Genomic DNA, 13,724 nt, shown 5'->3' with positions numbered 1-13,724 from the left:
CTAATGTTTGTAATTTTAAGAGGAGTCACCGTGGGCCAAGAAACAAATGGCACGCTTCAAGATCACGAATTATAAGCAGGTGTATATTACAGTGGTCTATGTGTGCACTCGTTCAAAGTCTCGTATATCTCAGGTTATGACAAATAATATGCTGTAAATCTAACTTTGAGCTGAGAGGTCTTATGTCCCCTAGGGTACTGCCGGAACGTACCCTGGCTACTATCTTATATGCCGGACCGTACTCGCCTACCTCCACAACGAGTTCATTGGCAGTTGCCTACGTTCTCTCCCTAACCCTAACCCTAACCATATCAGATAGTTTACCAGCTGGGTTACTTCCCGGCATACCCTGGCGGACATAGTAGCCCATTATGAGCCTAAGCTTGATTCGAGGAAATTTTTCCATTACCATATAACGTATATATTTGGTGCGGCAAACCAGTTATACACGCCACATTTCAATGGGGATATCTCTGAGAGCATTTTTTAGGAGACGTGTTACTTAGATCACCTGTGTTGTGCATATGTGAATATTCTGTTAATGGTTATTAGTTGCGATTGCATTTTTCATTATATCTGCATCAGTGTCACTAAGATTTGTTGGCGCTCGCTGTGTTTACTTTGGTCTCATACATCGTGTTTTTCTTCATGCCTATGTGTTTATTAGCATCTCGTATGCATACATGTTTTGTAGGAACCTCTGATCACATGTTTTGAATAATCCTCACATTTATTGCTTTTTAGATTCATGTCTTCGTGTTTAATAATCATCACTTAGATGACAGGAGTTTTTATTGGTCACATATGCCACTCAATTTTCAGATCAGTTTGCGCTTTTTGTATTAGATCACTTACCACATGTGTCTTATAGATCAACGTACGTCATATTTTTACATCACATACATCTTAGCCAGCAGCTGTTTTAAGAAAGGAGAGCGTACAACGGCTGAAATTTTCCTGAAACCATGTTGCCAGTATTAGTACGATTAAGAAAACTTTGCCCTTTATTTTGACGATTCTTTGCCGTAGTCATTGCATCAGCTGTCTTACCTTCCCCCTACTAATATAAAACAACACGCTTGTCCGTTTGTCCTTTACGCATGTCTCCTACCTGAGATAATTGAGGCGGTGAAAACTCTGCGCGGTATTTTTGCCGAACCGACTCAAGATCCCGGTTGGTGCCCCGACCCTCTCTCGTTCTGTGGCCAGTATGTTGCTTCGCGGTCCCACTGTGTAGCTGCCATATGGGTCACGCACTGGACTTCATCTACGTCAGTACTAAGTGTTTACTACATCCACGCGTGAGGTGGGCCACAGTGGGTGTCATCACTATGGCAATCAATAACAGACGTTCATTCATTCCATATTGTCACATAATTGACAGCGAATACAGCGAGGTTTACTGAACGCTTTCCCAAAGCGAGACCCCCCGAGGGTCGCACCAACCCGGCGATCTCAGAGTCGGTTTTCCGGCCAAAAATACCAGATCTTCATCGCTCATCTATCGGGCAGCGTAGGGGCATCGTCAGGGGACAAAGCGGTTTGTTTTATATTAGCAGGTAGCGACAGCTGATTCAATTAATACAGCAAAGAATCTAATTCGAATACTTCGCAAATGGTTTCTCGCATTTCACGTTGTACTGTACGCTCTCCTTCTTAACACACTTCTTGCATCTTGTAAATATGGACAAGGATCACCTACAAGCTGATCGCCCACATCATTCTTTTTTTCCTATTAACTCATGTCGTCTTTCTGTTCTCGATCCGCTTGCGACGTGATATTCTCGCTGAAAGTCGACGGTCCAAAGCAGACGGCGCGCGGGTCAGGACATATTCGAGGTCGACGCGTCCCCGACAGCTAAGTGGCCGGCCTGCCAGCGCACCTACGCGACTGTGTCGTTGCACGCGACGTTCGATCAGCCGTACAGCCGCCACGTTTGAGGCGCTACGTGGAGGGGGAGGAAGGTGCGATCGCGTGCTAGACGTTTGAAGTGTCAGGCGACGGAAGCTGGCCACAGGTGCGAAGCAGCACACTCACGCTCGCGACGTGCATACGAGCTAATGGTATTTACTACGTAGTGCGTTAATTTTAATAGTAAGTTATACTACGACTTTTTTTATGGTGTACTGTCTTTTTTTAAGGTGCTAGGTTAACAAGGTATGCACGTTTCATTTTACATACGCACATTATTTACTGTAGATTATGGCCATTATTGTGTTTACCACCAAGACAAAGACCATTGTAGCCCTACTTACAGAGCTGGTTTGAAAGCTGAAACAGATTTCTTTATTTTTCAAGAAGTTATCTTGAACGAGTTGAAAATTGTACATTTCTATGTTTATCTTCAGTTAATGTGTTGTGCTGTGTTAGTTTAAAAGTTATGGTTCATATCGACTTCAAAAATGTGGCGGAAACAATGAATGGATTCCAATTGCGGACTGTAGGTGACGTCGGTACAACCATCATGTGCAACAAGGCAGGAAACCAATGCTGCAGTTTTCAGAACTCCTGGCCGGTCTTCGCAATTTGACGGGTCGTGCTGAAAACGAGAGGGCACGCTTTCTTGGTAAGTAATCAGAGAATGGGTAATTTAGCTGTCACATGTGGCCACAGCAACGAGATGAATGCTAGCTTGATTCGATGAAAGCCCATATATGTGAAGAGCGCATTTCTTCCAATATATTTCACTCAGATTAGTTTATTAGTGTATGTAAGTGTTCCTAGTTTACGCAATGAGAGTAATCAGTCATTAAGGTGTAATTTGTCCTATTGTACAAATACGTGCTGATCGGCTTAGCCATTAGTAATTAATCTTACATACAGTAATTAAGGTTAATAATAAGTTTCATAAGTGTAACGATTTATTCATCGTGTAATCAGTCCCTAAAGGCTTCTCTCGTCGTTTCCTGCACAGGTTCTCCTCGACCTTCGACCGACGGCCGAGCCTTCACCGTGTACCAACAGTCGCCGCCAGGTGGCTGCTCGCTCGAGAGCTTGGCGGTGGCGACGAAACGCGACGTTACAACGTGAACTTCGCGCGACAACTGGCGGCGTGCTTCCAGACAACTCTCGCGTTTTGCGTCTGAGGCAACGACTACGACAGAACGCGGCGATCGTCCGGTCGCCGGCGGACGGCTTTCGCGAGCGACGTCACGGTGTAGGCTCGCCGGGAGTCCGTCCGCGGCAACGGAGACCGCGCCGCGCGCTGCGGATGCCCGTCGCTGCTCGACTTCTGGCGGACTGTCGCGGTCGGCCCGGCGCGCTCGCTTCGCCGTCGTTCATCGGAACCATGCCGGCCGGCCGCGACGCGCCGTGCGCTTCCAGTGGCCGACCACGCAACTCCTCCGCTTCTCGCGCCGCGGTCGGCACCTGCATGCGCGCTGCTCTAAAGGAGCTGACGCTTCGACGCTCACCGTGCGACGAGCCACGCCGATCGCCGACCGAGCGTCTCGTCTGCCGCCTTTAACCCGCCTCGCTATTCGCGTCGACCCGTCAGAGACGGTGCCGACTGCGAACGACCGGCGAGTGCCGTGCGGTGGGACGATGCGGCTGCGGCGGCGGGAGCGGGGGTCCGAATTAAGCAATTTCTCATTATGCTTGGGAAAACAATTTAAAAAGCGGAAATTGGCGAATCCGCGGAACATTCTCATGTATGTACACCAGTGGAACCACACTCCAGTCGTGCTTGCCCGGGCTTCTTTTATGACAAATGACTATTCGCATCTTCGAAAATGCTTCATAACGTAGGACCATAATTCGTTATCACTAAGAGATTTCCCTGATGTTTTCTAAGGTAAGTGATTAAAGGGAATATGCAGGTTGTCGTGTAAACTGCACATCTATGTGCACCTATAATTCATGCATACCACTCCACTTACACGAACATAGAAGCTCACAAACCATCAAACCTTATGTATTATGGCACTACACATATGTATTACTACGTATTCAGACATCACTGCTGCTGCACATTTGCCTACCACTGTCCAAAGAACATATGTAACGAACCTCGTATGGAACTAACAAGCACTGTCCAACCGTACAACTGTACAACAACGTATCCAACCTCGTAAGGAATGTGTAAACACTGTTCAAAGAATGTGTACAGAACCTTGTAAGGAACGTGTCAGCACTGTCCAAACAACGTCTAATATTCACCTGCCTCTACCACACTGTATTGAATACCACGTACCTGTTCATCCTCCAGGTACTGACGATCCATTTCCAGACAGTAGAACTCGATGGGGAAGTCACAAGGATTGCTGACTTTCACCTCTGTCTCAATGCCGGCCGCGTTGGGTAAGATGGGTGCAAACTCCAGCACCGACGGTGAGAATTCCAGCTGTGGCTCCAGACCCTGCCCTGACAGCCTAAGTCTAGGGTACTCACTAGCACTAGACTCATCTAGCACCAAGGTCACCTGCTCTGTGTAGCATTTCTGTAGAAGCGAAGTGGTTCATGACATTTTGAATGTTCGGGTTAATATATTATTATTATTATTTCGCCGCCGCCATCGTCCCACCGCACGGCACGTCGCCGGTCGTCCCAGTCCGGCACCGTCTCGACGGGCGCGGCGAACGCGAGGCGGGTAAGGCGGCAGACGAGACGCTCGTCGGCGAGCGTGCGTGGCTCGGCGCACGTGAGCGTCAGCGTCACCTCCTTAGAGCAGCCGGCATGCAGGTGGCCGACCTGCGGCGAGAAGCGGAGGAGTGCGTGGTCGGGCCACTGGAAGCGCACGGCGGCGTCGGCGGCCGCCGCATGGTTCGCGATGACGACGGCAAGCGAGCGCGCCGCGCCGACCGCGCAGTCGCCGAAGTCGACGACGACGGCATCCGCAGCGGCGCGCGCGTCTGCCGTTGCCGCGACGACTCCCGCGAGCTCGACCGTGACGTCGTCGGCGAAGCCGTCGCCGGCGACGACGATCGCCGCGTTCTCGTAGTCGTTGTCCTCGACGCAAACGGCGAGATTCGTCTGGAAGCACGCCGCCGTTGTCGGCGCGAAGTTCACGTTGTACGTCGCCGTTTCGCCCACCGCAAGCTCTCGAGCGGCGCCACCTGGCGGCGACTGTGGTACGACGGTGAAGGGCTCGCCGTCGGGTTCAAGGTCGAGGGAGACCTGTGCAGGAAACGACGGAGAGCCTTAGCGACTGATTACACGATGATATAAATCGACACTTATGACTTAATTATTAACCTTAATTACTTATTAAAAGACTTAATTACTAATGCTAACCGATCACACGTATTTGACAATGGACAAATTACACTCTTAATGACTGATTACTCTCATTGCGTAAACTACGGAACCACTTACATACACTAATAAACTAATCGTGAGTGATATATTGAAGAGATGCGGCTCTTCACATATATGGGTTTCACCAATCAAGCTAGCATTCGTCTCGTTGCTGTGCCACTGTGACAGCTAAATTACCCATTCTCTGATTACCTTAGAAGAAAGCGTGCCCTCGTTTTTCAGCACGACCGTCAATGTGCGAGACCGGCCAAGGAGAGTTCTTGGAAAATGCAGCATTGGTTGTCCTTCCTTGTTGCACAGTGATGGTTGTACCACCGTCACCTACAGTCCGAAATTGGAATCCATTCATTGTTCCGCACATTTTTGAAGTCGATATGAACCATACTTTAAACTAACACACACAACACATTAACTGAAGATAAACACAGAAATTTACAATTTTCTAACTCGTTCCAGATACTTCTTGTCAAAGATCTGTTCAGTCTTTCAAACAGCTCCCTGTAAGTAGGGCTACAATGGTCTTTGTCTTGGTAGGTAAACAAATATGGCATAATCTACGTAAATAATGTGCGTATGTAAAATGAAACGTGCATACGTAACGCACGTAACGTACATAAGCGTGTATTTACATAACACACGTAAGCTCGTATGCACGCGGCGAGCGTGAGTGTGCGCTTCGCACCTGTGGCAGGCTTCCGTCGCCATACACTTCAAACGCCAGCACGCGATCGGCGTCCTTCCCTCCCCCCTCCACGTGCGCCTCAAACGTGGCGCTGTACGGCTGGATCGACGTCGGCGTGAACGACACAGTCGCGTAGGTGGCGCTGCAGGCGGCCACGAGCTGTCGCGACGCGTCGACCTCGAATATGTCCTGACCGCGCGCCGTCTGCTTTGGACCGGTCGACTTCAGCGAGAATATCACGTCGCAAGCGATCTGAAAACAGAAGACGACATGAGTAATAGGAAAAAAAGAATGATGTGGGCGATCTGTAGGTGATCTCATATTTACAAGATCAAGAGTGTGTTAAGAAGGAGAGCGTACGTACAACGGTGAAATGCTGAAACCATGTTGCAGTATTAGTCGAATTAAGATTCTTTGCTGTATTATTGATCAGCTGTCCTACCTAGCTAATATAAAACAAACCGCTTGTCCCTACGATGCCCCTACGCTGAGATAATGAGCAGTGAAATCTGGTATTTTTGCCGAAAACCGACTCGAGATCCCGGTTGGCTGCGACCCTCTCTCGCTTTGGGATAGCTTCGGTAAACCTCGCGTGTTTCCGTCAATGATTGACAAATGGAATGAATGACGTCTGTTATTGATTGCCATAGTGATGACACCCACCTGTGCCCACCTCACGCTGGATGTAGTACACTTTAGTACTGACGTAATGAGTCAGCGCTACCATGGCACTACACAGTGGCGACCGGAAGCAACATACTGGCCACAGAACGAGAGAGGGTCGCAGCCAACCGGGATCTTGAGTCGGTTTTCGGCAAAATACCCCAGATTTTCACCGCTCATTATCTCAGCGTAGGAGCATCGTAAGGACAACACGGACAAGCGGTTTGTTTTATATTAGTAAGGTAAGACAGCTGATCAATACTACCGCAAAGAATCGTCAAAATAAAACGGGCAAAGTTTCTTAATTCGACTAATACTGCAACATGGTTTCAGCATTTCACCGTTGTACGCTCTCCTTCTTAAAACGCTCTTGCTAAGATGTATGTGATGTAAAAATATGACGTACGTGATCTAATAAACACATGTGGTAAGTGATCTAATAAAAAAAGTCGCAAACGATCTGAAAATGTGTGGCATATGTGACCAATAAAAACTCCTGTCGTATGTGATATATTAAACACGAGACATGATCTAAAAAGCAAATAATGTGAGGATATTCAAAACATGTGACACAGGTTCTAAAAAACATGTATGCATACGAGATCTAAAAACAACATAGGCAATGAAAAAAACACGATGTATGAGACCAAGTAAACACACGAAGCAAACAATCTTAGGGACACGTGATGCAGATGATATGAAAATGCAATGCAGGCAACCTAATACATTAAAGAATATTCCATATGCACAACACAGGTGATCTAAGTAACACGTCTCCTAAAAAAATGCTCTCAAGATATCCCATTGAAATGGTGGCGTGTATACTGTGTTGCCACAAATATAACGTTTAATGGTAATGAAAAATGTCCTCGAATCAAGTTAGGCTCATAGGGTCTATGTCCCCCAGGGTACTGCCGGAACGTACCCAGCTGGTAACTATCGGATATGGTTAGGGTTAGGGTTAGGGAGTAGGCGTAGGCAACTCCCAAGACTCGTTAGTGGAGTAGGCGAGGTACGGCCCGGCATATTAGATAGTACCAGGGTACGTTCCGGCAGTACCCTTGGGGACATAGACTCTCTCAGCTCAAGTTAGATTACTAGCATATATTTGTCATACTGAGATACAGAGACTTTGACGAGTGACACATAGACATGTAATATACACCTTGCTTATATTAGTGATCTTGAAGCGTGCCATTTGTTTCTTGCCCACAGTGACTCCTCTAAAAACAAACCGACCCTCCTCTTCGCAATACACTCCACCACTACTATCACGTCCCTGAAAAGTAGTCACAAGGTTAGTCAATACTGCTTTGCTAACGTCTTTCCTGTTATCTTATATACTGCTAACCTATCATAACAGTTGCTAGCTGGACTGTCTATATTTGTTTAAAGCATCCAAATTTGTATAATAATATAAAATAATAAATAAAACACAAGATAGTGAAAACCTAGTAAATCAGTGAAAGTTTACTGGATATTACTGTGAACTGATGCGTTTTGTATATTCAATATACATATAGATTCACGACGATAACCACATTGTAAATCAAATAATTACATCAATTCATTCAGAAACTATACCCAGATGGAAACATCTACACCTGAAATCAATTACAAGTCGTATTTTGAATGATAATTTAATAAAGCACACCTGGCTGAACCTCTCAAACACGGCCAGGCTCTTGCAGACCATGTGTTCTTCAAAGATGTCGCCAACATCAGTGGTGTTTATGCTGGCAACACATGCATCTGCTATCAGCTTGTATGGTATTCCGTATGGATAATCATCAGGGTTTCTGTCGGTAATGTTGACAGCCAACTCCTGCATTGCATCAAGCACACAGTATTAGACTAAGAATGATAGCCAAAACCATATATCGCTTTGACAACTTTTTAATGAAAATGCCGTTTACAAACTATGAATGTATTATCTCATTGAAATGCTGCAATGACTGTGTATATTTATGCCAGCAAAATTTTGTACCCATCCAGAGAATTTCGATTCCGTCTGATATTCGCTTCATTCAAGGTCGCCCACATACCTCTTCTGAATAACCCACAGCCTCAGGTGCACATTCGACATTGACTACTTGCTGTTGACCAGGATATACCGTGCCGAACGCTGACTGTATGGTGAACATGCCGAGAATAAGCCTACTCTGGGTCGTAATCAGATCCTGTGCCGGTCTGCAATGTAAATAAAATCCACATCCAGTCACAATCTGTCCCAACAGCACCACTGTCTAACAGAACAAATGTCAACCAGCACAAACTAAAGCCCAGCTGCACACCTTATGAGCACTACTGAGTGAGTTTACAGCATAGTCAAACCTGTACAAGGGGTATTTAACCCATAAGGTGCATGATCTCATTATACAGGAATTTTGGATTTTACCATGCAAGGTATACAATGTATATAGATAGCACGTCTAATCAACAGCAAATAAAATAACCTTAGACATTAATAAACGCACAATGATTTGTTACAAAGTAATATATGATCAGTAAACGCATTTTTGTGAGTTTCTTTTTTGATCAGCATGATAGGCAGTACTGCTGTAGTGACCGCTCCATAAAACAGATGATGGCTGTTATATGCAGTCAGAGCCCATTCAAGGGATACAAAATCAGTGGCCACTCTGCGTTGAGAATGTGGCCATTCTGTACAACGGCTGAATCACCGATATTTTTCAACGACTGGAATTTTACACGGCTACTATAGACAGGTGGCCGGCTGCTATAGATAGGTGGCCGGCTGCTATAGATAGATGGCCGGCTGCTATAGACAGGTGGCCGGCTGCTATAGATAGGTGGCCGGCTGCTATAGACAGGTGGCCGACAAATGCGGGTAGCGGCGGTGGCGGACACGCACCTCAGCTGCTTGTTCACGGCAGGTTTCGGCGTGCCCAGCTGCTGCGTGCCGGCCGTCGATGACAGCGAATCACGACGCGCGACACGCTTCCCCGACCCAACGCCCTCCCGCGACCGCGGCGGCCGCGCCTCCTCGGGTAGCGCCCTCTGGCGGATGGGAGTATCGATGCGAACCAGCTTGCTGATCGTGTACTTGAAGTCAAACTCGCCTGTGTTCTCAATGCTGAAGGTTTTCACCTTCCTGGCTCCGACGGCCAGCGCACCGAAGTGGGTGTCGTTGGTGGGAACAATCCCATACCTGTTTATATATATATGCATATATTATATTATATTACATTATATTATTTTATATTATATTACATTACATTATATTATTTTATATTACATTACATTTCATTATATTATATTAAATTATATCACATTACATTACATTATATCATATATTGTATTATAAAAATATGTATAGAATTATGTGTCCACTATGTGTATTATACACTTTGATTGTATGCTACTCGAAGAGAGCATTGTACATAAAATCTACACATAATAATTATAAGCGAAAGATAATGACAGTCGTCGTGGTTAATTAAACAAATACAAGAACAATACACATAGACACTAAATTATAAACGACTACAATAATAACAGGTAGATGACGAAAGCCTCTATATAAGACAAGAAAGGCAAGACAAGAAGATTTTAGCCCGGCGATCTTAATAGACAGGCAATCGCGAGTATTAATGACTGGGCTAAATTCACAACTCAGAATGAAGTGCACAATGTTACTGCAATGCTACAATTTATTCTGAAATTGCCACCTGAAGATCTACCAAGGTTTAGCTAATTTCTATTCAACTAATTAATCCTAAAATAATGCATTTTTATAACATATGAAGATTTATATACATTCATGTCACGTGAGTCAAGGGTATGAGTTTATGGGATCATATTACATATGCCAAGCTATTAAATTGTGTCTGTAGACATATAATGACCTTACCATATTATGTTAAGATACCTTGGTGACTTTGCTTTACCTGCTAAAAGTTGATTTGGCACTAATCTTAATAGGAATGCAGGCCACCGTCTGTCCATCTTGGCCAAGGTTTGTTTCGATGATAAAACATTTCAGTATAGGTTCCTCTTTGATGATCACCACATGTGTTGGTCTGAACACGAACGAAACCTGCAATCATGCGACATTATAGACCTGTTAAACCTATGCAGACCATACATCTAGTAGCAATGCTTAACCCCAGCATATCAATACCCGATCCATGATAGCCCTCAACAGTGCAGTGCAAGCCCAAAGACACGGTCGAACAAGACGAACATGATTAAAAAATAACCTGCAAAGGTCTGTCGTTCGGCCCGAGGCTCCCCCTGGCGGGCACGACGGAGAACATTTCTTCTAAATTGTCGATGAGCAGATCGGTCGTCTGCCACTGGAAGCTGAATCCGATCTCGTACTTGCCCTTGTTCTTCAGTGAGCACGACTGTTTGGAGTCGTCAAACACCCGCGTGGTGGAGAAATCCAGACCGCCATCCGTGCCTGTGCAAGCAAGTGACTAGTAGCAGTACAGCTAGCATTACCATCGCGTGCTGCAGTGAACTATAGTCTGTCGTGTTTCATGATGAATCTTGCTGGTAGACTATATAGTGTGGCTGTATAATACCGATGAGGCAACTATCTCCGCCAAAAGCCTTGGGGCAGGTCATCAGAAACAAGATTAGGTGTTAACATGAACTTTTTCTTTGAGACCATTGACAGAAACAGGGTAAAGTTAGGAGTTCCTCATATGCAATGTATAGAGGTCAGGTCTATGAGAACAGGGTAATGTTAAGACTAATGTTAAGACTAATTTTGTTTCTGACAACAGGCCCCCTGGGTGCTAACCCAGTGGAATCACGTACCATACAGCACTAGGCCAGGGTGATAGACCACAGAGCACACTTGTGAATTACAGGCAATGAAGTTATAGTCAAGGTCATGGTTAGGTTTGCCTGTGAAGTTTATCACTATAAGACAAAATGTCTGACAAAGCTTGTTGACGAGTTGTCTAGAATCTGTTTCGAGATGCACTGTTAGGCGGCAAGCGATTTGTTATAAGAAGCCACTAAACTGTCTAAACACTGCACCCTTGCCTTTTGGAAAAGTCATATCCAAAGCAACGTCATAGCCTTCTGCCTGGATTTGAATGTTCTCAGTTTGTACTAGACCAAGAATCTGGTCCATGTCGAATACCTACAAAAAATATCCGTAATAAATATCTAATAAAAACTCAAGGTAACTAACCTGAACTCTTCACATTGACAACAATGTGATATGATGCCATATTGATTGTGCACAGTAAAAAGCCAAGTACAAAAAACATCAGTGTGATATCAGATATGCGTTAGAATACCAGCATAAAATTTAAATTTTATTGAAGATATAGACAAACCTCGATTCGAATGGCTTTTTTCACAATCGAAGGCTTTACTGCACGGAAATTCACGTGCAAGGCAAACTCTGACAATGGTTCCACCACTCCGCTATCAACGGGAAATGTAAAGTCTTCACCTAGCGTTTCTTGGCCAGACAATTTCCAGCGGAATGGCAGCTGAGTCTGATTTTTAAGGTAGAGTGTCTTGGTTTCCTTTCTGAAATAAGTAACAGTATTTCGTTAATTCACATGTGTAGAAGCATGCTAATGACGATAACTTGTAAACTATCCTGTGTAGCAGCACACCTAAGGAAGATGACTTATTAACTTTACTGTGTAGCAGCACACCTAAGGAAGGTGCCTCGTTAGCTCACCCGTAGAGCCTTATTCTAACGAAGACACTTCCTTAACTCACCTGATACACCTGTGTAGTAGCAATCTAATGAAGATGCCTCGTTAACTCACCTGTGTAGTAGTACTCTGTCGAACGACAGCATCTTCTTGATGATGGTCAGCTCTGGCCGTAGTCCCCGGCAACAGATGGGAAAGCGGACGACCTCAGGATTGTCCTTCACACAGCACAGCAATACTTCCTCTTCCATGTCGACCGACTTTGGGTACGCCCACAGACGCACAGGCTGGAAAAAGGTAATACCGTATATAGCCTGAGCGCATATATATATATATATTTATTTATTTATGTGTGTGTGTGTACGTCCGTACATGCTTGGTGCGTGCGTGAGTGTGTGTGTGTCCTCCAATGGAGGCATAGCATCTGAACCTGATTATAGCTACATACGTGGGTTTGTGATAGCATTCCTTAGCTGTTTGTGTTCCTACGTTCCCACTAAAGCTGGAGGTTAATGCATCAAAAATCAAAAATCAAAAAACAAAAATGACACCAAAACATACTAAAACACGAATTATGGGTACTATAGTTTATCATACTGTACACACTAAAAAAATTACTGAAATATAAATATAACTTGATAATCCACTATGTTCAAAGAATTGACTGTGTAACTTATTTTTAAAATACAATTAAATTAGATGAAGATCATATCATAACGGGTAATTATGTAAAACTACCAAAAAATCTGTTGAATTAAACAAAGATAGTCTGCCATCGAAATGTCTAATGCACATAATAATTCACACAAATCCAAAATCAAGATCATTAACAGTCAATGAATTTTCACCAAATTATTTTACGTCCAGGGCACAGTGTCCGGTGCACCACTCACGTTATAATACGGCCCTGCCATTACCTTCGACTCGCCTGGTTCCAGCGTGATGTGGTTCTCTCCTGGTTGTAAGAGCGGGGTGGATTGCTCAAGCAGGAACGTCTTACCCGTGACGTCCTTCTGGAAGCAAATGTTCACCTCCGTCTTCGTCATGCTGTTGTTGACGATGTTGAAACAGGCCATGTTGTCCGAGTTTTCCTCATCCTTGAGTCTTCACACATCACGTGCAAAAGCGTACAGCATAATGAGCTGAGACACTGCCCACAACGGGTGTGCATGCATAACCCATATTTAAATGTGCTTGAAAATATGGATTACTTGTGGAAACTACTTGTGGATTACTTCTGGATACTATGGGAAATGTAGAAACAGAATATGGATAAATTCATGTATAATTTATACCTACTAATTATTATAATATTATTTATACATACATACACACGTGTGTGCGTGCGTGAGAGAAAGGGGGAGAGTGCGTGTGCGAGAGAGAAAGAGAGAAAGAGAGAGAGAGAGAGAGAGAGAGAGACAGAGAGACAGAGAGACAGAGAGACAGAGAGACAGAGAGACAGAGAGACAGA

General features: G+C 44.8%; 1 protein-coding gene across 1 annotated transcript in view; it reads right to left on the bottom strand.

Annotated features, from left to right (window-relative positions):
* The window catches only part of LOC106809808 (hydrocephalus-inducing protein homolog), a 59,725-nt gene that overhangs the window by 25,465 nt on the left and 20,536 nt on the right, over nucleotides 1-13,724 (bottom strand). Inside the window, 15 exon segments of the mRNA XM_014813016.1 lie at nucleotides 4,194-4,426; nucleotides 4,513-5,116; nucleotides 5,450-5,578; nucleotides 5,940-6,191; nucleotides 7,768-7,881; nucleotides 8,257-8,427; nucleotides 8,648-8,792; nucleotides 9,478-9,774; nucleotides 10,514-10,662; nucleotides 10,826-11,028; nucleotides 11,622-11,721; nucleotides 11,921-12,119; nucleotides 12,368-12,540; nucleotides 13,171-13,350; nucleotides 13,478-13,497. Of these exon segments, the coding sequence (XP_014668502.1) occupies nucleotides 4,194-4,426; nucleotides 4,513-5,116; nucleotides 5,450-5,578; nucleotides 5,940-6,191; nucleotides 7,768-7,881; nucleotides 8,257-8,427; nucleotides 8,648-8,792; nucleotides 9,478-9,774; nucleotides 10,514-10,662; nucleotides 10,826-11,028; nucleotides 11,622-11,721; nucleotides 11,921-12,119; nucleotides 12,368-12,540; nucleotides 13,171-13,350; nucleotides 13,478-13,497 (2,969 nt within the window).

Source organism: Priapulus caudatus, unplaced genomic scaffold (assembly GCF_000485595.1).
Source record: "Priapulus caudatus unplaced genomic scaffold, Priapulus_caudatus-5.0.1 Scaffold386, whole genome shotgun sequence".
Lineage (NCBI taxonomy): Eukaryota > Metazoa > Priapulida > Priapulimorpha > Priapulimorphida > Priapulidae > Priapulus > Priapulus caudatus.
Note: the sequence above shows the minus strand (reverse complement) of the source record. Positions and strands in the feature narration are given on the sequence as shown.